The 26,723-nt window shown below is 48.7% G+C and overlaps 2 protein-coding genes across 9 annotated transcripts in view; one reads left to right on the forward strand and one right to left on the reverse strand.

Moving 5' to 3' along the window:
* LOC119135231 (transcription factor COE3) overlaps window positions 1-26,723 on the forward strand; it is a 71,831-nt gene that overhangs the window by 37,723 nt on the left and 7,385 nt on the right. For 2 of the 8 annotated variants that reach the window (XM_037272694.1, XM_037272699.1), the window contains exons 7-11: window positions 8,640-8,721; window positions 10,453-10,594; window positions 15,141-15,274; window positions 15,343-15,469; window positions 25,335-25,423. In XM_037272694.1, the coding sequence (XP_037128589.1) occupies window positions 8,640-8,721; window positions 10,453-10,594; window positions 15,141-15,274; window positions 15,343-15,469; window positions 25,335-25,423 (574 nt within the window). The remainder of the gene's footprint in view (window positions 1-8,639; window positions 8,722-10,452; window positions 10,595-15,140; window positions 15,275-15,342; window positions 15,470-25,334; window positions 25,424-26,723) is intronic. The other 6 variants (XM_037272695.1, XM_037272700.1, XM_037272696.1 and 3 more) reach the window with 3 other exon arrangements.
* mgmt (O-6-methylguanine-DNA methyltransferase) overlaps window positions 1-26,723 on the reverse strand; it is a 93,791-nt gene that overhangs the window by 30,672 nt on the left and 36,396 nt on the right. The window lies entirely within an intron of this gene.

Below are 26,723 nucleotides of genomic sequence, written 5' to 3' on the forward strand. Positions count from 1 at the left end.
GACGTCGGCAGTCTCCACTCCATCTGTAAATGTTGCCATTGTGGAAACACTTCATAATATTCTCCAGGCACATATTTGTATCTCTTAAAGCAACGTACTTATTGAGGCCTTTTGGAGAGGCAACATTAGCGCCAGCTGCACGGCACCTCGTAGAAAGTGTGACAAATTGCTAGCTCCATATAGCTTAATCTGTTTACTGCCATGCTTGTGTGTGTGTGCGGAGTTATTACAAACTAATTAAAGAAATCTCTTTGATATAATTAGTCAGATTTCAGGAAGCTCATTAGTAGTAATTTGCATGAAAAATAGGCCCCGTAGTGACGCTTTTGACCCAGCTAGCCGATCTGCTTTTTTCCCCCCCCCCCCCCTCTCCTTATCTGGTTGCACATCAACCCCCATTGTTTGTTGTCGGAGGCGCTCTGAAGTGGCCCGCAATATTTGCAGTCATCGCCCCGAGAAGCGGCAGGGTGTCTTTCAACAATTTCCTCCCCTAAAGCCACCCAACCTGGATGTGGCGGAGGCAGACGCGTGCCTCGTGTGTACACGAGGCGGGGAGGAGTGAGTGGCAAAACACTGTCTATTTATGTGTCAGTTTCCTGACAAAGAAGCGAGCTGACAAGCGAGGCTTTCCCTCAGCGGCGCAGGGGGGCTTTTATTCACCGCACTTACATGCCCGGTCTATGCCCACAGACTCATGTGATTTGCAAATCACACTCTTTGAAAAGTCACAAACGGGGCGAGACACGCCGCGCTACGGCTTTGTCAGGAGTCTTCACACAGCGGCTAGCTGTATCGCTAACAGCGCGCTTCGACACGGAAGCAGCTTTCTCTTAGCATTTGCCTGCCTGTCACTTTTGGGCAACGCTTGCGGTCGGTGCCTCCTCCCTCTGAGGCTTCGCTATCCTCCTCCCTTTGGACTGACAAATACATTGCTGCTCAGAAGAGTGTTGAAGAAAAAAAAATCCGGGTATTAGGTCATGCTGACAGAGTGTGATGCCCATTGACAAATGCTATGCTAGCAGGAATGAGCGACAATCGCGACAACCTCATGTGCTATAAATGTCTGATTTGTCAAACTAAGATGAATCCTTGACTGATGGAGAGATTTAGCTCTATAAACAGATTTTTAAAATGACTTATCTGTACTTGTAATAAATAGTTGAAATAAATCTAAATTGAAGATGTTTCAAGACTTTTCAAAAGACTACTTTGATTCAATTTTAGACACGTCGACTGATTTTTCTACATTTATTTTAACCATAAATTTATTTATTTTTATTGTGAATGCAGAGTAGGCTATTTTTTTTTATTTCTACATTTTTAGAAAAATGAAGTGTTTTTTTAATGATTCCCGAACACGATACTTTTGACACAGTGCTCTTAGTCGGAGGGCTACAAAACCAACTTCTGTTTATTATCTTTTCCCCCTTTTTTCCCACCGTGGACAAAATCCTTCCCCCCAAACATGGGCACAGAGAGGCACTTGTGTGACGCTGATGTCACGTAGCCCTACCTGGCCCCCCGCGCACAAAAGCTAAGGTATCATTACGAGGCGCACACAATGGCCATTCAAGCAAGTCGCGGCGCTCCTCCGGACCGGCGAACAATGTTATTTTTTGTCCCGGCATTATAAAGAAAGAGTTTTTGCAAGAAACCTGACAGACAAAACCCTTTGGAGGTAAATGCTCCAGGCGGCTAGTGGGTTTAATCTTTTCCCATTAGCATTTAGCTCTCCCCCCCAACACACAAAGAGCATATTTACAGGGTCAAAAGTAAAGCCGAGGCATCTCAAGAGACTTTCTTTATGCTGATCTATAGTATTTATTGACAGGACTTTGCGCTTTCATTTGTTGCTAATTAATTTTGCAAAGGGCTAAGGACAAACAACCCCCCCCCAAAAAAACTGGCAGAAATTGTAAACATATTTGTGATGGCAAAAGCAGAAATACAAATTCCTCTCACCATGCAAGCATATTAAATATCATTAAGCCTCTAACACGGGGTTTTAGATCATATAATAGTTGTAATGTCAACAATACAACATCTATGTTCGAGTCGGGTCGTGCTGTGCCCGTATGTGTGCACATTCACTTATATGTTGTGTGCACACAAATGGGTGACGTGCTTGGTGTGTATGTGTGTGACTCCATGTGTGTGATTCATTCCAGGGCAGTTTTAGTCCTTATAAAATATTCATTTTGGTTGTGCAGGGCCCTGTAATTGCCATCTCTCACCCTGAATTATTTATACCTCGCACAGACTGACAAAGCTTTGCCATACGGCCCCAGATGAATCAGAAAGCAGCCATCTCTGCTGCCAACAGCACTGGGCTTTCACACAAATATGGCAGCCACGTCTCTCTGCCTGGCCTCTCTTAATTTGACATTTTCTTTCCCCCCCTCCTGCCTTTGTCCTAGGTGCATCGAAAGGTTACCTGTTAGCTTTAAGCGCCCAGCCGCTCGCTGTCTTTCTGTCTCTATTGCCCCCCCCCCCCGCCTACATGACAGTCCAAACGCAACACCCCCCCCCCCCCACCTCTTCTGCGTTAATGTGGCGGCAATGTCAAGAGTGGCTGCCTCATGTTTTATGATGGCTGACCAGTCCTGACAGCCACTTTGGATGTATGTATTATACATTAGTAATAATATGTCGTCGAAATACACTCATACACGATTGGGCATGCATGGATGGACAGCTGCAGCAGCAGCAAAAAAAAAAAAAAAAAAAAGCAGTGACTCACGGGACCGGAGCGCATACAAGCGCATGCAAATATGATCAGCATTCCAAAATAGCTGCTGAGTAAATGTCCAAAGCCCCCCTGCCGGGCTTCAGCGTACAGCTGCGTTCCTCTGCTCATGCCCGGCCAGGACCGAGTGATCACTCCCAGCCGTCGCGGGAGACCGGCGCTGTATGGCTCTCATTGTAAAGCCTTCCAGAACCCCCGCGTCCCACACCCTAAATACAACTATTCACCGGGGCAGCTCACTCCAACACGTGCTTATCTCCCGTCGGAGGAGTGCGGCGAGGTGCTGACTGGTATTTCCTCAGGGCCCCGAGCTCCAGAGCTGACCACTAATCAAAAGCACCATATTTTTCTGCTCTGGAGCCCAAAAAATAACCGGGAGGAGCCTCTTTGCTTTCCAGCTAAACAAACCATCTACGGTGCTCAAATGATGTCCTGACAACGCCAGTCGTACATTATTCCAACGTTTAGAAAGCGATATAGTAAAAACTCCTCACAACTAACTCAACTAAAGCCTTCGCACAGATTATTATTATTTTTTTAGCTGGGCTAGGTATTGGCTAAGGAAGAACCCGACGCATTTTGGTGCTGATCCAGATATAGGTGTTTGTGAATAATGCATGGATGTTAATGACAAAATCCAGGCATCTATTCAGAAGGCGGGAATTCAATTTGGTGGCGATCCAAATGAGACTTGCTCAGCCTTGGCAAGAGGTGTGCATGCCACTGACTGACAGCTGATCATTTTAATTGGCATCATCATCATGTGCTATTTATGGATGAATACTAAACACCTCGCAGGTGCCGTATCAACGGCAGCAACCGGAGGAATTTTCCGCTACGGCTAAATCGTGCGGAATTATTGATGTTCTTGCGTCCCGTTACATTTTGTTGAATGTCAAAACAAAGAGCAGCGTGCGAGGGTAACACAGCCTCGGCAGTGTCTCCCTGCGACGGCGCAGGCGTACGGAGCTCCGGGGCTAAAGGGTTGCAGCGGCGCGAGCAAAAAGAAGTCCAGCGTTAAGCTCCTGATGGATACTTAGCGGGAGCTGTGCCTCTTTTGTTTAATCGGTGACACTAAACCCCGCGCTCAAAGCCTGCGAGGGAGCTAGCAAGAAGCGGGCCCTGACACCGAGCTATTTGTAAAGACAAGCCATTCTCTTAAGTAAGAGACTAACAGTGTCCAGAGATAGAGAGAGAAGGAGGTGAGAAGGATGACTGAAAGTAGCAGAGAAAGAGAGCGAGGGTGTTTCCATAATGAGTCCTCCAGCCATGGAGTAAATGAAGAGGGATTGACAGAATGAGGGATCCTCAAGTGAAATAATGTCAATGCCACTCTGCCCATTAGAGAGGAGAAGAAGGGGGTGGGATGGGTGGAGGAGGGTAAAGAGGGATGAATGGAGGGACACAGCTACATCTACAGGGCGCGCAGGAAGCGCATCAATTATTTGTGACACCCCCCCCCCCCTCTCTCCGCCATACACGCGGCACTGAAAAAAATATGAAACAACAAAATGAACTGACAACAGCAGCACGAGCAGAGAGGAAAGGCGGGGGGTGGGTCGGGGGGGACTCGAAAAGATCCAATAAATTGTAGCAGATACGCAGTTGAGATATTTGATGTCGAACAATAATAATCACAGCGACATCTGCCGCCCCCGTCCCGGTAGAGCTGCCGGCGGAAGGGGTTAATCTCCCAAACCCAATATGGTTGGATAGTGAGGCACTTGTTCGCTGATAAAGAAGCGATAGGATCTACTCGGGTCGCTCCCTGGGCGCTTGTACACGGGGTAGAGCAAATATTGTTAATGTGCCGCAGCGCTCCACTCGGGCTAAGGCGAGGGAAATACGGCCCGACCCGAGCCAGAATCGGCGGCCTTACCCAACCCGGCCTCCCGCGGTACCTCGGGTTGCATACGTGCGTGTTCAAGGGTGGGTGGAGATTAAGATCTCAAAGTGTCTCTATTTCTTCTTTTTGCCTTGTCACAACAGCGATGTGAATGCAGTTGAGCGCAGCGCCTAATAACCGGAGTGCTAGGTAGGCAAGGCAGGAGAGAGGCTTGACATTAAGACCCCGCCGTTTTGGAAAGCCGATACGCTATTGACCGGCGCGCAACTATCTCAGCGCAGAGATCCGGTGTCAGCGGATTGTAGCGGGAGCTGTTCCTCCTGTAACAGGGGCCCATTGAGTCTGGGAAGGCAGCTGGGGCCCGATGGGCCGGGCCCGGCCGGTGATCGATACTCGCCACCCTGCAACGGATGACCTCACTGTCATGGCTGCCGGCTGTGGACACTGCGAGCTAGTCATTAGTGGCGGGAGCTTAGCCTTGTCAATACCTGACTCGTATGGATACTTTGGGCCATCTGTCCGTGTATTGTCTGACAGGGGAGAGCTCTTGTTTTCTTTTCTTTTTTTTTCCCAAACGAAATAAATTGACGGTATTGCGCCACTCGCTCAATAACGCAACACAATCCTTATTTGCCTTCGTCATTTCCATCAAAGGGGCGGACGTTTACGCCGCGGGCGACATCAACCCGGCAATTAAGTTGGCCGTATAAATGAGAAAAAAACCCTCATCACCTCGTCTGTTTGTTTTTTTCTTTTTTAGTCACTTTCTCTCTTTTTCCCCCCCCCACTCTGTTTGATGATAGGAGAGGGCGAGCTAGAATTAGGGCGATGGGTCTTCCTTTGAGTGTCAGCCTAAAATGATCAGAGTAAAGATAAGAGGGTCTAGCAGCCCTCAAATCAGTCAAAGTGCCAAAGTCGGCCTTTTTCTCCTCAATTACCGGCCGTGTGAAGCCAGGGAGTGGAAGGCGCCGAGCCTGCTGCATTACTAAAGAGACAATCTATTTCCCCTTTGACCAGAGGGAGAGAAATCATTATGGCATGATTAGTAGCTTCGGCAGTGGGCGAGCACGGAGGTACAACGGGAGACGCGTATTAATTGCCACAGACCGAGCTGGATTCTTGGGAGTGTTGATTTGCCCAGCGCCGCCCTGACTGGCGGCCAGACATAAAAGCTGATGTCAGCTCTTAGTTATACTGGCAAGCTCCATGTCAAAATGAGCTGGAAGTCTTCCTCTCCATTGCCGTCTCGCTCTTTGTAGGACGCCGGCCCCCGTTTTCTCTCTCTCTCTCTCACCTCCAACTGATAGCTGCCCAGGCCGATTATTTCATCCGGCCCGGGTCCGCCGAGAGCCTCCTCTGCCGGCTTTGGAAGAGCTTTAATTAGCCATGTTAATATCCCCTTCATTGGCCTTAATATCACTCAACACCTTCCTCCATCTCGGCGGCCACCAGGGCCCCGCTGTCCTGTCAGAACAGCTGATTATTGAGAAGGATAGCTTTAATCAAAGCTAATTGCAGTTCATTCTTTCTCGCTATCCCCCTTTGCCCTCCATTGCCAACATCTAATGGCAGCGACGACTTGATATCCCATTAAAAAACAATTAAACAAGCTCCTTTTGTCTCCGTGCGTGCCAAAACAAGAGCACAAACTTCTGTAGATATTTAAGAAGTAAAAGAGCAAGAGAGAGAGAGGGGCCTGCTCTTAATTGCTCTCCTTTCCACCGAGGACCAATTTGCGCCGCCGCGCTCATGGAGAATCTTAACCAACTCAAACGTAATGGATGCTATAGGAGCGCCGCCGCCGCCGCGGACGATGAAAATTAAGCTTATCTTTTTAGCTGCGAAATTGAGCTTAATTGCCTTCATAACAGTAAACATAAAGGAGCTTCTTTATGAGCATGCGCGCCACATTTCTCCCGTTTATTGTTTTGTTACTTTTTTGCACTCTGGTAGCGGGAACAGTGTGTAAAGAAGAAGAAGAAAAAAAAAAAGAATCCAAGAAATGTCCAAGTCGCAAAGTAATGTGTTTGTTTTATGAAGTCAGTGCATTGTTTGGCAAATGTATTCCATCTCTTGTTCAGACATAAATTGTGTGCGTGAACGCAAACACACAACCCGCCCGGCCTTACCCAATCTGTATGAGAGGCGACAGACAAATAAAAGTCGTATTTCAGGTCTGCTTTCCACAGATGTCTGCTGCTCTACATTATGACTCTTCGGGGAAATAAAAACAGGGTCAGGGAATTAGAGTACATAATGGTCATTTTGATGATCGGCCAACAGATGCAACCCGAAAACACGGCGAACACAATCAAGTGAAATGCTCTAATGACAAGTCAGCTTTTTTATGGCCTCGCCGCACACCAACAGGCAATCAGCATCCTGGCACGGGTTAAAACGTCTTTTATTGATGTCCGAGCCAAAGCTTCTTGGACGTGGAGGGAAAATATTTTCTCACCTCGCCTCTCTCCTGCGGGGCCGAGTACAAGGTAGAAGGAGTCTATCGAAGAGCGCTTGGAAATGACCGGCGCGAGTGTTAATGCGGCCGGGGTTAGGAGGGTCACTCCCGATGCTGATTTACGGCTTGGCCCGGCCGCCGCAGCAAACGGGAAGTCTTAAGTGTTGAGAAAGCGTCCAGACGAGCCACCGTATTTAGCCGGCAATGAAACGGCAAACGCCATCTACGGTAATCCGATGAGCCGCCGCCGCCATTGTGCGGGGACAATGGAAACCGCACTCCGACACAATGCGAGTGGGTTGGAAAGTAAATAAGGCAGCATTTCTGACAACAATACATCAGTCACTCTTCTGCGGCGGGACGTTGCGCAAAGCGAATCCATTGCATTGTTTGTTCTGCGCAGTTGCGCAACGCGGCACAATAGCCTGTCAAGAGGGGAAGCCACTCTCTCCACCATCTTTAACCGTTGCCATGTGAGAAGGGTGCCTCATCGATAAATTCTGTCGTGAGAACCCTCGCGCGAGGCGGGCTAACAAACCGGCCCGGCCCAGATCTCACTCAGACGTGACATTTGTTCAGAGACGATTAGCCAGGTTGTAATTTGTGGCGTAATTGCCTCACCCACCCACAAGTGCACGGGGTGTGTGTGCATGCGTTAAGCGTGTGTGTGTGTGGCATACGGCGGTCCCAGGAGTGTCCGCCTAATTGCCTGACAGGACTATAAGTTTTGTGGCGCGCTCTCACCTTGTTAGGTCCTTTATCCCTGATGCTCTTCAAACAAGACCTGGTCACAGGTGGGCCTCATTTGCTTCCCTATTGAACAGGAGAACTTTAATTGCACAGGGGTGTCCTGGGATTAAAGAGGTGGGCGGAATATCAAGTGACTTTCCGCGTCTTCGTGGCAGATGGGTGTTGGGAAAGACCCGTGAACTCGGGTGAAGGCGACGACAAAGAGACTGATGGTGTTGATTTTGAGCGGATAAATAATGTATCGATTTGGCCACGCCGCTTCCAACGGATGCTCGATCGCGCTGATCCACTGCCCTTGCTGGGGACAATCTAATGAGATGCAACTCAAGAGCTGTAGCAAAAAAGAATTCTAAAAAGAGATTTTTTTTGGGACTTTAAAATCATTTCATTTGCTTAAAAATCAAGTTCCAAGAACTTTTTAGTTCATCAATAAATCGAATTCCTTCCTGTTACACCACAAAAACGATCTACGGGAAAAGCAAAAATATGATCTAACTTGGGCCAAATCTAGTCTTGACTTATTTGCTGTAGCGGTTTATTTCCCCTAATGTGCAGTAATGTGCCTTATAACCCCGCGTGGCCGATATATGGAAATTCCCCAAAATAAACCCGTTCAGTGAGACGCCACCTTATAATCCAGTCCGCCTTATGGTGCGAAAAATATGGCATTTGGGTTACCTTATGCAGCCGAGCAACAATTTTGGATGCAGTGCAATTCTACACATGGAGATAAACGATTTTGTTGCTTTCAGGTCTAACGGCTCCGATAGACGCAAAATGTATAATCCGAGAATCTGCACGACTAAACGTCCTTCCTCCTGTTGTGTTCTCTCTTCCAGATTCTTCCTTAAATTCTTCCTCAAGTGCAACCAGAACTGTCTGAAGAATGCCGGGAACCCACGAGATATGCGCAGATTCCAGGTGACTGACTGAAAGCCACTTCACACATCTACCGCCGCCTTCCCGTACAAATAAATCAAACATATACTCACGCGTGAATCTAAATCTCTTATTGGCACTCGGGGAGGTAAAAAAAAAAAAACACCCAGGCCGGGGAATTGTGTCATGCGCTCTGGACGGAATATTTATAAGGGAATCGCATCTGACACAAATAAAGATATAGGATTTAGCGCTGCCATCAATTGTCTTCCTGACAGCTTTCCCAGCCTCAGCGCAGGGGGGAGGACCATCCCGGCACATGTAACAACAGTGTTAACTCACGATCTGTCTGCCAGCGGAAATTCATACCTGCATGTATGCGTGAGCATGCACACATTCATATTTCCCCTCCGACGGGCGGCCTCGCTCACATATGTGCGCACTTAAGCCGGCACATGTGTAGCACTTACAACCATCTGAAAAGCATCATTGTTGCGGCCAGGCAACAATGTGGCGATTTACACCGAAAGGACATGACACCGAAACGCTTTTAAGACTTCTCTAAGTCTTCCCGACGTCTGACCTGTCAAGTAGTCCAGCCTTGAAATGATCGACCCCCCCTGGTCAATTGATAATTGGTTTATCCCAACACTGGTGGGATCGGGTTTAGAGCCGTTTGCGCCATCAGAATCAGGACAAATGAGGGGAGGCCGTGTCGGTGGGTGATTGGCACTCAGGTTGGATCCAGGAGGAAGCCCAGACATGAAGGAGTAAAGACAAGGGTGTCCCGTCCGGATGTCAAGCGCCTTCAGGCCTCCTGGCGAATTCCCCGAGGGCCATTGTGGAGTGATGCGTGACAGACACCGCATCCCGCTTCTGTGTCAAAGGGTCCGCAAGAAGAAGCTGCGCAACACTTTTTCCGAGAAGCAAAAAAATGTACATCATGTCTCCCTTGTCCCGGGTCCAACAGTTAATATAGTGTTCTTCCTCCCAAATAGATTTGCCAGATGCTCCTCCATAGGTGTTTCCTTGGCCAAACTTGTGTACTCGGAACGGCTTCGACTCCACTTATTACCCCCAAAAACCAGCTGGAGGCCAGAGAGGGCCCAATCCATCATCCTCAGCTTGGCCCAGCTCTGAACCTGCTCCAAAGAATGGAGCTCTTTCACTTCCCCTTCTCCCTTTACCCCCACCTCCAGCAGTCCCCAAAACTACACCCCCTCCTCTGACTGAGAAAAAAAAAAAAAGCATCCCCCTAAATTCCACCGCTCCGGCGAGGTCACTTACCGGCGAGGCAAACCTGAGAGGGGCTCTCTGTTTCCGGCTCAGACACACTTTAGCCATTCACATGTGGCCTCACTGTTTGGAGATGTGGTCGGCAAAAAAACAACAACAAAAATAAGCATTATGAAATATGGAGTGTGGTTTGGAATCCGATCCTAGCAAAATGTTTGCTGAGTGATGGGAGAGAGCACGGTTGGGCTACTAATGACTCCAGTAATATTTTAAAAGGGGGGTGGGCCCCCTCCATCTCCAAACAGATGCACACGCTGATCAATAATTCTGAGCTTTGAGCCGTGATGACAGTTGGCGGAGTGGCTGAACGGAAATGTATTTTAGAGGCTCAAAAGTCAATTAGCCGTACACAAATGGCAGACACCGAAGAGCAAAATGGCCGCCGGTCGTAACGTGATACGTCTGAACAAAACACGCTTCTGAACGCACCAAAAACACAAATACGTCCTAACGCATCTCCCCTCCTTCCTCTCGCAGGTTGTCGTATCGACGACCGTCAACGTGGACGGCCACGTACTGGCCGTCTCTGACAACATGTTCGTACACAACAATTCCAAGCATGGGCGAAGGGCTCGCAGACTCGACCCTTCAGAAGGTACGCCTCCTTATCTGGAGAATGGTAGGCACATGTTTTTTGGCATCTTTTGTTTGCTCACCCTCTCGCTGTTTCTTTCCCATCTTTTCCCATCCACACCTCCTGTAGCTTCTAGCACATTAGCATCTCTTAGCTCCCCACCCCCCTCCATCACTTTCACAATTAGACTCTTTTAGATATCTTTGTGCCAAGCCATTGCCATGTTTGGAAATGTATTTATTGCTTCAGAAACGGTTTGATAATACGACCCGTGGTCTGCTAATGCACCTACATTTGTCCTAAAAGCTCATGTGAAACATGATCAAATTGCTTAAGAATTTGGCTGTGAGGTCAATTTCCTGTCATTGGGTTCTGCAGATTTAGCTGTGAGAGAGCAGAAACAGAGGGGAGGAAGGAGAAAGGGTTGGGAGGGGAGGGGGGTTAGCATGTGTGTGTGTGTGTATTGGGGTGGTGGTGGGGGTGACCTATGAGAAAAACAGAACTTACTGTTTTTCTTCCAACTGATTCCATATGATAGACTGATTGCCTGCACAGCCCAAAGAGCGAGCGAGAGAAAAAGAGAGAGAAGGACCACCAAACCATGGGAAATTCAAAAAGCAAAATGCACAAAACATAACCCCGTGACCTGTGCGCTTTCCACCCGCATACGGTTGAAAGCTTGTTGAAAAAGAAAAAAAAACGAACGAAAAAATATATAAAAGAGGAGCGAACAGACTCGAAGCAATTGTGCAAATTGCTTATCTTCACATTTCAAGGGCCAATTATGGCTGGGCAAACAGTTTAGAGCCAACGGAGCTTCTCGACACATTAACGGCCATTAATGCTTCGACCACCGAAAGCAAATGTAACGTTTAACACAACAACGACGACTAATAAACTATATATTAAAATTAAAAACATACACACACACACACACACACACACGTGGTAGACAATTAATATATCTCGGTGCACTCGGCAGTCCTGGTGGGGCAAAAAGCTAATCTATTTGTTTTTGTCTTTATTAATGACTCCTCTACTGGAGAACAAAATCAAATAATTAAAGTCCTGCCCGGAGCAGCAAAGTCATTATGTTCGCTGACGTTCTGTTTGTGTGTTTCGCGTTTATGACACGATAGGTGTGGATCGCCTAGCAACCAGTTTCTTAATGAGGAGAGCAATTAAAGAGGTTGAGCCCTCGCCTCCGTGTTCCCCCACTCCCCTGGGACGCCCCCCACCCTACATTGTGTGCGTGTGTATGTCAATGTATTTGTGTGTGTGTGTGTGTTCTTTACAGGTTAAGCCAACCCCTGCTTTTATTCCTCTCCTCACCACACTCTTCAAAGCAGCAGAGTGACACCCTGTAAAAGCGAGAAAAGAAGCGACTGTCAACCGCGCAGTTGAACACGTCTTTTGTCTAATAACTTTAACACACCCTCCTGATGCTTAGCTGTGCGAGTGTGTGTGTTCTACTTCACAACGCTACCCCCCTCCCCTCCTTCTTTCTTCCGTCGCTCCGCTAATATAAACCGCGGCGGAAAAGGATGGCTCGCTTTGTTTCTCTGAGACTCCCGCCATGTCCAGAAAGGCGCCGTGACACTCGTGGGCAGGCAGTTTGGCTTTAAAGATTTTTTTTTTTTTTTTTTTGGGTTGTTGTATAAATAGCAACACATTCTTCCTCGAGAGTTCACTAAAGGCGAGAAACCTCAGATGTGTGGCTGGCACGGCGACGGAGCCTTGTGTGGCTGAGGCAGAGGAGCATCAGTCTCTCCCTCTCCCTGTATCATGCATTGATCAAGAGGTGCTGCCCCCTATTGGCACAAAGGCGGCACAGCTGGCGTCTCACCATGTGACGTTTTTTTCAGCCCTGTTTAACTAGCTTACCCGTTTCAAATAAATCTCAAAATCGAGTTAAAAATGGCACTGAATGAATCGGAAAATATGACATCAAAATCGAAGTGAGAAAATCCACACTTTTGGACCGAGTGACAAAATACGAACGTGATCCAGAAAAAAAAATATTGCCATCTGCCAAAATATTCGTAGCATCTAGCCCAGTGGGGTACGATAATTAATCTCGCTGACAAAATCCAGACCTACGGAGGAGGTGGATATCTATGAACAATTTGGTGCCGATCCAAACAAGGACCGTCGGGCCTTGGCGGAGGTCCTTTGCGCTGCTTGAGTGCCATTCGAGGAATTTCCCCCCCCCCCCCACTTGTGTGCACTGTCACACAGCACGCGTATTATGCAAACACACACAAACGCGCTTTGTGGTCACCTGCCACTCAAACATGTATCTAGATTCAGACTTAAAGATGCATAACCATACTCACAAATAGTATTTCACACACGCACGCGGCGTCGTCATCATCCCACACGCACACACACACACATTATAGAGCCCCAGACAATATAGGAGACTCAGCGTAGAGCCTGAAGCGCCTGCCTCATTTGCATGCCAAGTGGCTGTAATGCTGTTAGGGTTTATGCAATAAAGACAAGTGAATCCAGACTGCTGGGCCTAAGAGGAAGAAAGAGAGGGAGCAAAGATGGAGAGAAACCAGAGGAGGAGAGAGGCTGAGCGGCAGGGAGAGAGTGAGAGAGAGTCAAAGGGAACAGATGGCCCAGGGAGAGGTAAAAGGTATAATCCCATCAGCTGCACTATCAACCGACCATCTGGACATCCCACAGCACAATTACAACACATTTCAGCAGGCAGAACAAAGGACGGCTTCACGGGGCTACATCAGACCTGTTTGAGTGTCACAATACCGGAGGCGCGACCTCCCGGGCTCAGATCTCTGGGCGGGATGGTTGCAAGTTATAGGGGGGCGGAGACAGGTGCGTTTCCTGTCTGGTAACTCAAAGTTTCCACTTGTGATGCCTGTCATCTGCCAGGGCTGGGTGGGGTGGGGTGGTTATTGTGCGTGTCTGTCATCAGATCGCCGGCACTGACTGTGTAATCCACTTTTCCACGGTCCCCATTCAGCACATGCTCCCCGCTCTGTCTGCGCATTGAGATGTATGCAAATTTGCAGGCAGAAGGGCGGCCGGCTTAGCGCCCCAGTCGCCGTGAGTGCGCGTGGGTGGCGGCGTAGGTGCCTTTGTGTGCGCGCGCATGCGTTTGCGCGGCCGGCGCTCGGCTTTGGGCTGCAGCTGGCCCCGAACGGTCACAGTCGCCATCGGGTCCGCCTACCTCCTCCTTTTCCGACAAAGCTCCCCCCCCGCCATCCCCCTCGCGCTTGCTCTCATCCCCAAAGTCAATTTGTTTACAGTAATTTTGAAGGGTGAATTATTTGCTGTAATCGTCCGCACTGATGAAGGTCAGGCCCTCAGAGGGGGGCCCCGGCGCGCCCGCCGAGGCTTGCTCCTCTTTCAGACGCCGCGCTTCGCAATTAAGGAAAGCAAATGTCACTCCTCCAGGCCTCACAAATGAAAATCTGTACGAGGTGATTAGCATGAAGTCAACAGCGCCTGTTAAAGTCACATTCCCTGTAGTACCCGTGTGTGCGCGTGCACTTTATGGGCCGGGAGAGACGGCAAACATGACCCGAAAGGGCCCAACAGCAAGGCAAACAAAGGGAGATGTCTTGTCGGAGGCGATCCGTACAACCGGGGGGCCGACTGTGATTTACTCACTGGATGGAAAGGATAATAGAGGTTTAGAAGCCCGGGAAGAAAAAGAACCCGGCCGCAATCGGGGAAGGCGAGGCGTCGGCAATTCATTGTATATTCAAAGATATTGACGGGAATAGATTAAATCTGATGTGGCTGCTTTATGGATAGCTGTCATGCTATTTCTGCGGTAAACACGGTGTTGTGCCGAGCGCCATATTAAGGTAATGCATCAAATGACAGCGGATGTGAGGCGCCGGATCACTCAAATGAGATTGTAATAACAACTCAGACGCTTGATGTATGGCGGAGCCGTGTCGCCGGAGTCACGCCAGATGAAAAGCATTGTAATAATAAACAATATGAAATGGATTGAATCGATCACCAAAACAAAGGGCCGGGTAGGGGAGGAAAAGCCTCCGCGTGAATAATTCACCGGTGCCTCCGACGTTATGAAACCCGAAACTGCTCCGCCGACTGCGCCCGCCGCCGCGTATGCAGAACAAAAGGTAATGAAACAACGTGAAGCGGCAAAGCTTGAGCTTGTCATTCCCACTTTAACGGCCTCTACTCTTGACTAATTTATGACGTGCCTCCGACTTTGAAATCTCAACTGTACGCGCGGGCGCGCGCCTAATCAATTCCGATGGCTACATTTGCCCTGACACATCATTTGCAACATCAAATCATTTTCCTAGCGAGCCCGGCGTTTAGCCTTTGTGAAGTCAACCATTTGAAGGGTCTGCTTAACTACACCACTCCGCCGCGCTGATAAATGATTTTGATTCTGCTGCCGTAAAGGACAAATCCATCATTCTATCTTCCTAAGGGGGGGGGGGGGGCAATCTCCGATCTCCATCTCGGCTTGGACTCGGAGCTGACGCGGCGACATACGTGTGTGTCTGTGCGGAACGGGCGAGCGGTCTCGAAGCTCGGGTGCTGAATTTGCTCTTCTCTCTTTGTCTTGGATAAGCAGCCACCCCGTGCATCAAGGCTATCAGCCCCAGCGAGGGATGGACCACTGGAGGAGCCACCGTCATCATCATAGGGGACAACTTCTTTGACGGCCTACAGGTGGTCTTCGGCACCATGCTCGTATGGAGTGAGGTATGACGTGGTAAACCTTCTCGCCTTGTTCTTGCGGAGGGGCTCATTATTTCTTCTCTCTAATCCAGCTGATAACTCCCCACGCTATCCGCGTCCAGACACCACCTCGGCACATCCCCGGCGTGGTGGAAGTCACGCTGTCCTACAAGTCCAAGCAGTTCTGCAAAGGTGCCCCTGGGAGATTTGTGTACACTGGTGAGTCAAAATCTCTGGTCGTCTTGTCTTCCCTCGCCGGGGTATGGAAAACCCTCAGCCCGGCGGTAATGAACTAACCAAGGTCTTGCCTGGCTGAATGTAAAATGTGCAAGATCCGCACTGTTTTAAAAGCAAAAGGCTGTTTGACGGAGGGGCTTCTAGCGGCGCAACCCGATCCCCCTCTGACCTTCTGTCGTACAAGGTCGCTGCCGAGCTCTGTTAAACTCAAGCTGTCAGGATGACTCATTCTGCCAATCGTCTTTAGCGGGATTGATACGAGACAGATAGAGCTTTGGGTTTGCTAATCGTGCAGATTTTGCAAAAGGAAGAGGGGGACCCGGGGAGGTTATGTTTTTGCTGTTACTTAGTTAGGAGGATTACGCTAAAGCTAACATAAAACCTTGTGGACGGCTGGGGAATGGGCCAAATAAGCTGCCATTAAATTTTGGTGAGGATGAGGATGAAGGTGCGGATCCAAGGATTCGTCGCACTTTATTGAGTGACTATCCGGTTACCTCTGACAAGGAGGTTTAAAATGCTGCTTGTTTGTTTGCGGGGAGGAAGTACTGAGGCAAAGGCACTTTTGTTAAATTTTTAGGGGGGAATCTTAATGATAACATTCGAGCACATGCAGGAAATGAGTCTCAATGAATGTTTTTCTTGGAGGTGGGGGGGGGGGGGGGGGGGGGGTTGATCCAAATTATGATTATTGGTCCCTTGGTAGAAGTCTTCATAAGCCATTCCAGGTTTAAGAAATGAGACTGGTAATGCAATAGTTTGTTTGGTTGAGAGCGGCGTGGAAGTCGTACGTAACAAGACAAGCGCACAAGAAGGTGAGCGTGATCCACTCACAAGTGAGAGGATGTGATTATCTTGGGCAACAGAAGGAAGTGGTGCTCTTATCTGTCATCATTGCTGAGGAGACAGAGGTTGTGGGGGGTCACAGCCTGTCTGACCTGGAAGCCTCTGTCTGTTGCAGCTCTGATGGACAGAATGAAACGGGTGCGTCAAGGCACTCTCACTAGAACCCCCTTCTTAAAAAAAAATACTTCCCCACCCCGCCGCCAGCCCCCCTGGCCTCAAGCGCAGCCCTGGCCTTGAGTGCCGCAGAATTGCAAAGTGGGGGCCGCCACCCCCTCACCCAGATCCCTCCATCCTGGGGCAGCTGTTTCTCATCAAGACCCTTCCCTCCCTCCTCTTGCTCCCCAGACCCCCCTTCTTCAGCCATGCGTCCCCTTCTCCTCCAACCGTGCAGTCTGGCCCAGCTCTCCTGCATTTAACCTCCCTAGCAGGAGCGGAGCAAAGGCCAACAAGGCGGCGGGATAATGAAACAGGAGTGCAGTGTGCCCGCGATCGTGCCTGCTTGCCTGGAAGTGCGTGCATGCATGCGTGCGTGCATGTGTGTGTGTACATGTGTTACCACGCAGCCTTGAGAAGGTGTATAAGTTAAGACATTAATGGCTTCTATAGCGCCCCGGTGAAAGTGGCAGGTCCCTAAAGAACAGACCCCATTAGTCACAGAGGCTAAGCGGATTGGGATGATTACCATCAGGTTTTACCCAGGAAACGTGCCCCCTTTTCTCTATCTTTGTTGATTTTCTTTTCTTCTTCCCGTCTTATTCTTACTCCATCTTGCTTTCAGTACTTACTCACTTCCAGTTAGTATAAGGATACAATTGCCCCTGGAGGCAATGGTGGTACAATTGATTGGAGAATTAAAAGAGAAAGTCACCAATGAACAGGTCCAGCTCTTCGACTCCTCCTGTCGCCGGACAGCTCACGAGGATTGACACCGCTTGATTTTTCCCAACCGACTCCACTAATTGTTCGGCTTGTGCATTGAAATTGCAGATGGGCTTTTGGCTCCTTGTCTTCGCCGATGTCCAGACTCGATAGAAACTAGTCGTATTTGAAAGTGGTGGTGGCGAGGGGGGGTATAGCGAAGGTGTAGATGTCTTACGGCCCCATCTGCGCCTTTTTTCATGCTTTGGTTTCCAAGTTGGCTCTTCTCACGCCGCCTCCCTAATTGTGGAAATGTAAGTCACCCAATTCAAAGAAATTACCACAAATTACCCCGAGTCAAATCGAATAGCGGAGGGGCACGTCCTCACTCGGGTTATTACCCTGAAACCACTTCCAAAACTCACAATCCATTCTCCCAAAGAGAGCGCCCCGCAGTGTCAAATGTTCCTGCTGGCATTTCCTCTTGGACGTTTTTAACGCTAACGAGACAAACAGACAAAAGGTATAAAAGTTCACCAGGTTTCTGACATCTTGGAGGAGCTCGTATCTCTCCTGCGATTGTTTAGAAAAGAAAAGTCCTGCGGGCTCATTTCCAGGCCATCCCTTTTTAGCTTCCAAGAAAGTGTTGTCCCTTCGGAGATTGCCAGCGTGTCCTCTGTCTAATCCATGTATTGGTTATCCATTGGTCAGGACAGGACCGGTAGAACGGACTGTCAGCAAGGTTGGAGAAAATCAAAAGGAGAAAGTCCGAGCTGTACCTCCAGTCGATATATTATTAAGCTCTATCAAGCGCTGCAGAGAGAACAGCCTGGTGTGATCAAGGTTTTTTTCTTTCTTCCCTTTGTTTTTTTTCTTTAAAAAAACATTTTCAACCTCATTTGCGGCATTGTAACCTTTTTACGGAGCAGTTACCTCACTGTATCAACGAGGGCATCATAAATAAAAACACGACTGTACAACTTATCCAATTTAATCTCCTAATTGCATCAGAGCTTTTGGTTTTCTATCACGGCCAAGTTTTCACGAAAGGCTCCCCTCCGGGGGCAAGACTGCAGGCAGGCCCGTGGTAATATGGTTCTGCAAGCGGTCCTAACACACTCAGCCTCTATTTATCCTAATCAGTGACATCCATATAAACCAGGATTGCTTCAAATGAACCCCTTCCGCGCCCTAGAAAACGCACATTTACCAGGACCCCATTTGTCATGGGTAAATTGAGGGTCAGTAAACTTGGGCTGTATCCTCCAGTGGGGATCCGAGACATGCATCATAACGTTAGGAGAGGATGATTGGCGAAGGCGAGCTGTCACACATTTGTCAGGGGGAAGGGAACATTATTTGCTAATTTCCCAAGCTGGGCACTGACAGGGTGCTTCGTCTTCAGACCTTTGGTGACCAGCATGGCTTCCCGGCTATTAGTACAAGTCAAGTGTTTTTTGTTTTTTTTCCCGCTCCCCCCCTCCCATTCTCACTGTAGAGCGGCGGTAATAAGAGGCGCGATTCGTTCGACCTCACAGGCTGGCGGGCGCACTGGTTGAAGGATTTTGGATGGAGCAGATGCCCCATGCAGCGAGCTGCTCTTGCCAGGCCTTAGTTGAGTCCAGACAGCCTTGAGGGCTGATGGATCGCAAAGTTTACTCGTCAAGGTGACGCTATCGACTCCGCTGCACCAAAATCTGACAAAATGGGTATGAGGCAGTCATTCATCAACATAAGGACAAAGGGGTCGTGTGTGCTTCATTCGATAGAGGAGGGGATCAGGAAATGTCAGGCCGGTGAAGGATGGTAAAGCAAGTTGGGGCTAGGGCTGACATTGAGGACGGACATAGTCTTGATTTATTTTTTTTTAAAAGTAATTAAAGTGTTGGAGACATTTATATTGGGAGTGTTTCAGAGCTAGCTACAAGCAAAATAGTTTGGACAACTCCAATTAAGCCTGCTCCAGTCTGAAACTCGCTGCGGTCTTGGACAGTGCTCCAGTTTTTATCTGATGCCGTTGTGTAAATCAGGCCGATCCTTAGGACTCCTCTCCACCCTGCTGACACTTTGAAGTTCCAGATTCAGCCAGCTGATCAGATGTGGAGTTTCCGTTTCATTTCCCGTCCTGCATGGGTTGGGTTCGGAACCCCATCGGATGCCGCCCAAAGAAACGGGGTGGGGCTTAGATATGCCTCAATCAAAGGCATTCAGGAAGACGTGTAAACACAACTCTGTGAGGGGGGGGAGGGCATAATTGCATTTACAATATTATTATTATAAAAGTTGACTGGAGGCGATGAACTGCTGCCACGAGAGCGGACTGAACAGGCATTTATAAAAAGTCATGGCCACAGCCAAGTGGGTTGTAACCATTTGGCACCGGCCTAGTAGCATGTGTCAAGCCGTGTTATCCAATGGCCATACCTGCCTGTCTCATTACAAGCGGGGTATTTAGCAGCGGCTCGGCGGGAGCGCGGCGGACTCCGACTGCCAAGCGAGACGGCCGTCGTTTGAAGGCCCTGTGAGCTCGCGTGGAGCGCGACAAGGTCCCGCAGAGGAAGGTCCTCGTGTCCAATTAGGGGGCTGACGTGACACGTGGCCGCACTCCCCCACTGTCAGCCAGCTTGTCAGGTAGGCTTTGAGAAGAACACTGTGGGCATTATTCCACCGCATGTTATCAGCAAGTGACCTGTGAAATCCGACTCCAGGAAATTGATTGAAAGAAGTACTTGGCCGTGTATCCCCCTCCCTCCCACCTCTTTTTAATACATCCCCGTGCGAAATGCATTGTGGGAGGAAAATGAAAGCACGGCTGTATGTTTTCTCCCACACTAAAGGATGGTATTCATTGATTTCATTTTAATTGGACACACTTTTTGTCCCCCGGTGTCGTTGGAGGTGTGTTTTGTAATGGCGCCGAGAATGGATTGTCCTCAGTAAGTCCTGGCGTCAGTCGCCTGCCACTGGAAAGACAGACAGGGTGGGTGGTGGTGGGGGTCTTGATAGACGAGGATCTTTCCCCTTCTCTTCCTCCTCCTCTTGCCCCATTTTCGGAGCGATCCACACCCAGAGGGCTTTAAAAGAACTCCACCTCCCTCCCTCCCTCCCTCCATTGCCGCATTTTGATTGAAATTCATCGGCAAGTTTATTGAGAAATGAATGAGGGAGGCAGCGTGGTATTGACTTTGGGAGGAAAACACAACTCATCTTGAATGAGGGGGAAAACGCAGTCGTAATTTAGCCGCCATCGATCGGCGCCCCGTCCATGTATTGATCTTCATTTTACAATATTAATTTGCGCTTGCAATCAGCTGTGAAGGGAAGCCATTTGATTTCTGTTGGCCGGTAATGTGCCAAAGTCGGCCGTTATCCTCAGAGAGGTGGCACGCGTACTTGAGATGTCATTTAAGAGGATTGAACAGGTGTCTTTGGCCCTTTCTAATAATACGAGAGAAATGAAGGCAGCGCGAATATTATGGATGGGGCAATCCGCACCGTTGCTCCCTTTTAACCGTGTTAATTACATTTGATCTGTTGCAGGAGCAATATCTGCAGCAGAGTGTAACTGTCTCGGTATTTCCATCTGTATCGGCTCAAAGTTCATGAAATTTCAATGAACATTGATCTCTCTCCATTGATTTATCTTAACTCCAGATCTTTGAAATTTTAATTTCCTGTTCATCTCGAGGCCCGCTGGAGGTGGAATCACTCAATGATAACTGGCAACAGTGGATGGAGATGATGGAGATGGTCAGTGAGGTTTGCTTTGCTTTGCGTGGGTGTGCAGTGAAGAATTCCAATTTGCTTTGCTTTCAAACGCCGTTTTCATCTGCATGCGTGTTTTCTGCTCTCTCGACTCCCGCCGAGTTCCACAAAGCACGCCGTCCGGATATCTTCTTACGCCCGGCGTCCGAGAGAGCCTATCGGGCCGGTTTTGCCGACGAGACGCGATCTAAGGTTTGCTGACGCTGCTCTCGAGCCGGCCGCATCCTCTCGAACAGATGCGCAGGTGCCTCCGAGGCTTGGCTCGCGCCGTTTGACGAGTCGCAAATGCAATAACACTTGAATGAACTTCTGCCTGTGCTGTTTATCTGGCTCCCCCTTTCCAACTCCCACTCCACCTCTAATTTGTGTTAAGGGGAAAGAAAAAAAAAAATAACTGCTCAATGGTGTAGGAGGAGTGGAGATAAGCTCGAAGCAGTTAAGTATAATTAGCGAAAGTAATAGCTGGCAAATGGCAACAAGGCTAGGTTTTTATCTCCTGGAAAGATAGAGTTATCGTAATAAGCTGTAATGGCTGGCAGGAATGCTAGGACGCGGTGCAAGCTTCCATTCAGGCTCGTAGACTTAACAAGGAACAATTTCCCTGAAATTTACTGCTTTGCTCAAACATTTCCCCATGTTTATGTCCCGATACTGTGGGTTGAAACATGTGCTCCATTCGACTCCATATGGTGCGTCGGCGTGTCAGCGCCGGCCATGTCGCGCCGGAGAGCGGCAAAGCCGATTTGTCTTTTTTTAGTACTTTGCGAAGGAAACGTCCGATCAAAACAAGATCGGGAAGTGCGCATTCCTGTCTGAGGAATTCCACTGGAGCCCGTCCACCGGGCGCTGGTCCGCCTGCGCGGCATTGAAAATTGGAAGCGATACGGTCGCAGCTGCGCACCGAGTCATGCATTCCATTTCTTCACATTCTGAAACTTGATCGTGAAGGTCAGAAAACTTTTGAACAAAACAGCATTCCTCAAAGACGCAATCATCGGAAACGTCACTTTGTTAATAATCTGCCCAATTTGACCGACGTGTTCTAATCTAATCATCGCGGGATATTAAAGTGTGGAAAAAAAGCGCTGTTAAACAATTACATCTCTTATCTGGAGCGAGGGAACAAAACAACACCGACGACGTAATTGAACAGACCGTGTAACCTGTCGAAATTTGAGCAAGAAAATGAAAATTCTATTAGTCCATAAAGCCGCCCCTTCCCTGCGCTCTTCATCTGCTTTACAAAGTATTCAAATGCAAGTCCTGCCTTACCTCCCCGTGTCTCTTTTTCTCTAATTATCCGTGAGGTCAGTAAGCAAAATGGGGAAGAAGCCAGGAGATCAATACAAATTATCCCTGAGCAAACCAGTGCTGACAGTTTGAATTGCAGCATATGTTTACCCAAAATCAGGCAATTTATCTTAATATCAGCCGAGTAATGCAGCAGGGGTGAGAGGTCACACAATCTCTCCACCTCATAATTACCCACCTCTAAAACAGGAAAGTGGTATTGATTGGCCGCGGGCCGGGAAGCGGGCGTGACTGGAACGTGCCAGCAAAACACCCCCCCTCGCCCCACCGCCGCTAAACAATCCACCACCGCCACCACCCGTATCATAGCTCCCCCTTCTATCCTCTCCCCCCTCCGCTTGGCTAGACTCCCCACCCAGGGAAGGATTTATGGGATGTCTGTGGAGGGTTTCATGTTTCCATGCAGCGATTGAAGGCTCTCACAGTAACCGGAAGGAGGGGTGGGACAAGATGGGCTGAGGCAATAGCCCCCCTCCCGCCTCCCCTTGACCATATTATGAAAACAGACTTTTGGTCAATGAAATCATCATATGGTAAAATGATGACAATACGTAATTTGGTCTTTTTTAGAACTGCAATGGGGAGAACAAATACTCAGATACCCTTTTGTGCTTTTGCCAGATTTGACTATTTAATTTTTTTTTTTTTTTTACTTCCGTTTTGAGTATTAAGTGCAATTTTAAAAGACAATTAAAGCCTTAACTTCATAAAGACTTTTAAAGAATCTGTTGAAGCCTTCATTTTGGACCCACCCCCAGATTACATCCAGGTTCAAACAGCAGCCTTTCCACAAAAAATTCATAAAAATTGGTTTTTGGATGCAAAACTCAGGCGAAAAGGACAGAAAAAGGAAGCGAGAGGACTACTCAGTGAGGAAGGAGGATGCTGTCACAGTGTGTGGCATTCCGAGTAAAGCCCACAATCATTATGAAAGAAAATCTTTGTACAGAAGACAACAATCTGCGGCACGGACGCTAGCAAGGTGCAGCTAAGGCATTTATTTCCCCGGCCGGCAGCGTCCAAGTACTCAGTATATATCATCAGCGGCTCTTACAGGATTATTGACATTGTCTGTGTCTGTCTGCGCGGGTGTACATGCGGCGACTACAAAACTGTCAAGTCATCAAGTGACAGCGCCGTTTAGCGCTAATGCAAGTCTCCATCAGCTGTCACAAGCATTTGCATGAAATCAATAGCAGATGGTGCTCCGTGTCACCAATTTCATTACGCCGGGGTTGTTACAAAGATCATCTCCATGATAGATGAGAGCGTCTCGGCGGCACCGGCCGACGCCGAGCCCGACCGGCTCGACTCTGGCTCGCCGCCACGGATTTCCGTTCACGCTTAAGCCTCGGACGCATTCTTTAAGGACATCCCATCTCGTTCGGGCATCGTTATCATCGGTAAAGGCGCATCGCAACGAGCCGAGGTCCGCGCGCCGTTCCGAGCGTGTTCCCAGCATGCCTGGCGGCTGGGAGCGGGCCCCAGCTGAGGCGGAGGACAGGAGAGCGTGATGTATCACCCCGAGAGCGCCCACTGACAGCCTCTGATGATGGATGGCCTGATTATGGAGTGCTTTTTACACATACACAATTTACATCACACTGAGCGGCGGGGTCCGGCGGGGCCGCGTACGGGCAGGTGCGCGTGCGTGCACAAACACGCGGACAAGAATGAGGTTGGAAATAACAAAGGAAAGCTTGCAAATTCCCGGCTACCGCCTTGTCATGTACGATCAATACGACCAATCAATCCTTTATTAAGGGGGAAGACGGCGTTTGTCCACTCGGTGAGACGGGGGCCATTTTGTCGCTTTGGGTACGCATGATGAGCTGCCAAATTAGATTTCCAGCAGTGTATGTTACTCAGGTGAGCTGAGAAAATGAGGCCGCGTACGACTGTACTCTCGTCGCTACGCTAGTTCCTCGCTATCGATTAGCTCCCCTGCATCGGCTATGCTTGAACACATAATTGCTGCATTTGATCACGCTCGAGCTGGCAATTACTGTAGCCGGCCGGGTTTCTGGAGCGCAAAGGTACTGTGTTGTGTATTTAGATTGGGGGCGGGGCGACAAAATGAAGCGAGAGCTGTTCTTGGCGTGCTTTCCCTTTTCCGTGGCAGCAATTTCAGCGAGGTGTGCGGCCTCAATGTCGAAATGACATGCTGAGTAATGAGTGATGGGCCAAATTAGAGGCTGAACAATGAATAGAGGCAGACACTTCTTATTAGTCTCCATAGAAAGTCATTGATTTATGAAGCGTCTTGCTCGGCCGACTTACTCTCCTGAAAATGATATCTACATTGAGACGTGATGTTCTCTATTAAGTCATTCCTTCCCCTTTTTGCACCGCTCGCCTCTCTCCCCGATTTAACCCCCCACCCCCCTCCCCTTCTCGCCCGGTCCTGCCTAGTAGTGTACACATGATTGTTTAGAACCAGGCGGCGCTGTGAGGAAGCCTTCAATTACCCATTAGGACTGTCAGACATAAAGCGATTCCGCTCTCACCAAAGTCTTGGTTATGATTCATTTACTTTGTGCCCTTGATTCATCGCCCAATATGCCCGGCGCTCCAGATTACTATTTGAGGGGTGGGGAAGATTGATGGCTCCGTGGGATCCGCCGCCATATTTCACGGGTGCTCTGTTGCGGTACAGTCGGTGGCCAAGTGTGAGATGACAGCGGCTTACACTAGATCAATGTGTGGACAGCCTTTCAGAGATTATTAAAACTCTGTTAGATTAAAAGAGGCCCGCTATGTAGTTTAGCTAGAGTCAATATTCTACAGTAGATGAAGAAAAAAAAAAAATGTAGGTCATCACGGCTGTTAATGGAATAACACTTGTGTCATTTTCCTTTGCCACCCATGAAGGAGCCGCTGCTTTTTTTTTTCCCCTTTTCATGAACCGATTTGACGCCCCTGAGGTTTTGTCGAAATTAGCCATTCCGAAATGACTTTTGTACTGTAAACGCTAACAGATTGCTCAATTACTTTCTTCCTGTCTGTGCAAAAAAAAAGAAAACCCAAAACGGGCCCGCCGCTAACGCTCTTCTCCTCTCTCGCGCAGCCCTCAACGAGCCCACCATCGACTACGGTTTCCAGAGGCTGCAGAAGGTCATCCCCAGACACCCCGGCGACCCCGAAAGGTTACCCAAGGTCAGTCCGCCGACTCCCCATCAAAAAAAAACTGCTTTACGAGAACTCGGTGCGGTGAACGGGAGAATGAAAACAAAGCAACATTAGCGAGGACACGCGGTGCTTTAGATGGAACAGCTTTGCCTCGCATATGTGGCTTAGCCACTAGCCAGCGTGGTAATTGCGTTGGTTTAGTGCGAGGAGAAAGGCGTAAACTCTCTGTGCGGTAAAATAGCTCAATCAGGCGTTTTCCTCTCCAGTAGTCTGTGGAGATGGTAATCTGGTCAGAAACGACGTCTGCGCCCTCATTACCCCGCTCATGTTTTCCTTTCATTTTCTGCAGCTCGATTTGGTTTAATCTTTTGTTTACAGAACCCTGTGCCGTAAACCCTCTCGTCTTAGCGCCGCTAATAGACAAAGACCGCGTGTTATTATGCCGCGGCTTTCTTATTGTTTTCTTTTGAACCCGAGCGAAACGGTTGAAAGCCGCGTCAAGTTCCGCGACGCTCTCGCAGAAACGGATCGCGCTATCGACGGAAGGAAGATCATTCTCCCGCTGAGAAGAAACTCTTTGATACTTTTTTTTTTTTCTCCTTCCCCGTCTTTGATTCTCTTGCTCCTTCCATTTCCTATTGATAAAATCTATCTCTGAGCTGGCACTAATTGCTACCATGCCGGTAACCATTTGGGTGACTGACGTTCCAAATGTGTCAAGTGTAATAATATGACTGATTAGTCGATTCAAAGTAGCGGCGGCCACCTTGGAGTTTTAATAAGAGCGTAAAACCTTTGAAGACCTTATCTATTAAATCCCAGCATGCAACACAGCAATATCATTAACGTCCAACGGCCAATTTAATAAAGACCCGACCGCGCGGTGGCTCGAGACGTTTGACCGAGGCGCCGCCGAGAAGTCGAGCATCGCGGCTAGCCCTCGCTCGCCTATATGAAGTGTTTCAATTAGACCCCGGTCCCCGCGGAGACGGGACGCAACACCTTGACATGAAATGTGACTCTAATTTTAGCTAGTAAACCCCGACCATAAGCTAAAGCACCTTTAATATCCACTTTCTCCAACGCGGCGGCCATTCCCGGTCAATGCGGCTGCACTATTTCTATTCTATAAAGTCACAGTGTCTTTGCAGCAAAAAAAAAAAAAAAAAAAAAAAAAAAAGACAGGCGCATTGTTAAACACAGCTTTATTACGGAGAAAGCAGACTTCTTTCCATGAATACAAAGTGTTGTTGGCAGTGAGACAGCTCTTGACACCGGACCCGAGATTAGTTTCCTGGGCGCGTGTATACTTAATATAGCCCCCGCT

Source organism: Syngnathus acus, chromosome 15 (assembly GCF_901709675.1).
Source record: "Syngnathus acus chromosome 15, fSynAcu1.2, whole genome shotgun sequence".
Classification (NCBI taxonomy): domain Eukaryota; kingdom Metazoa; phylum Chordata; class Actinopteri; order Syngnathiformes; family Syngnathidae; genus Syngnathus; species Syngnathus acus.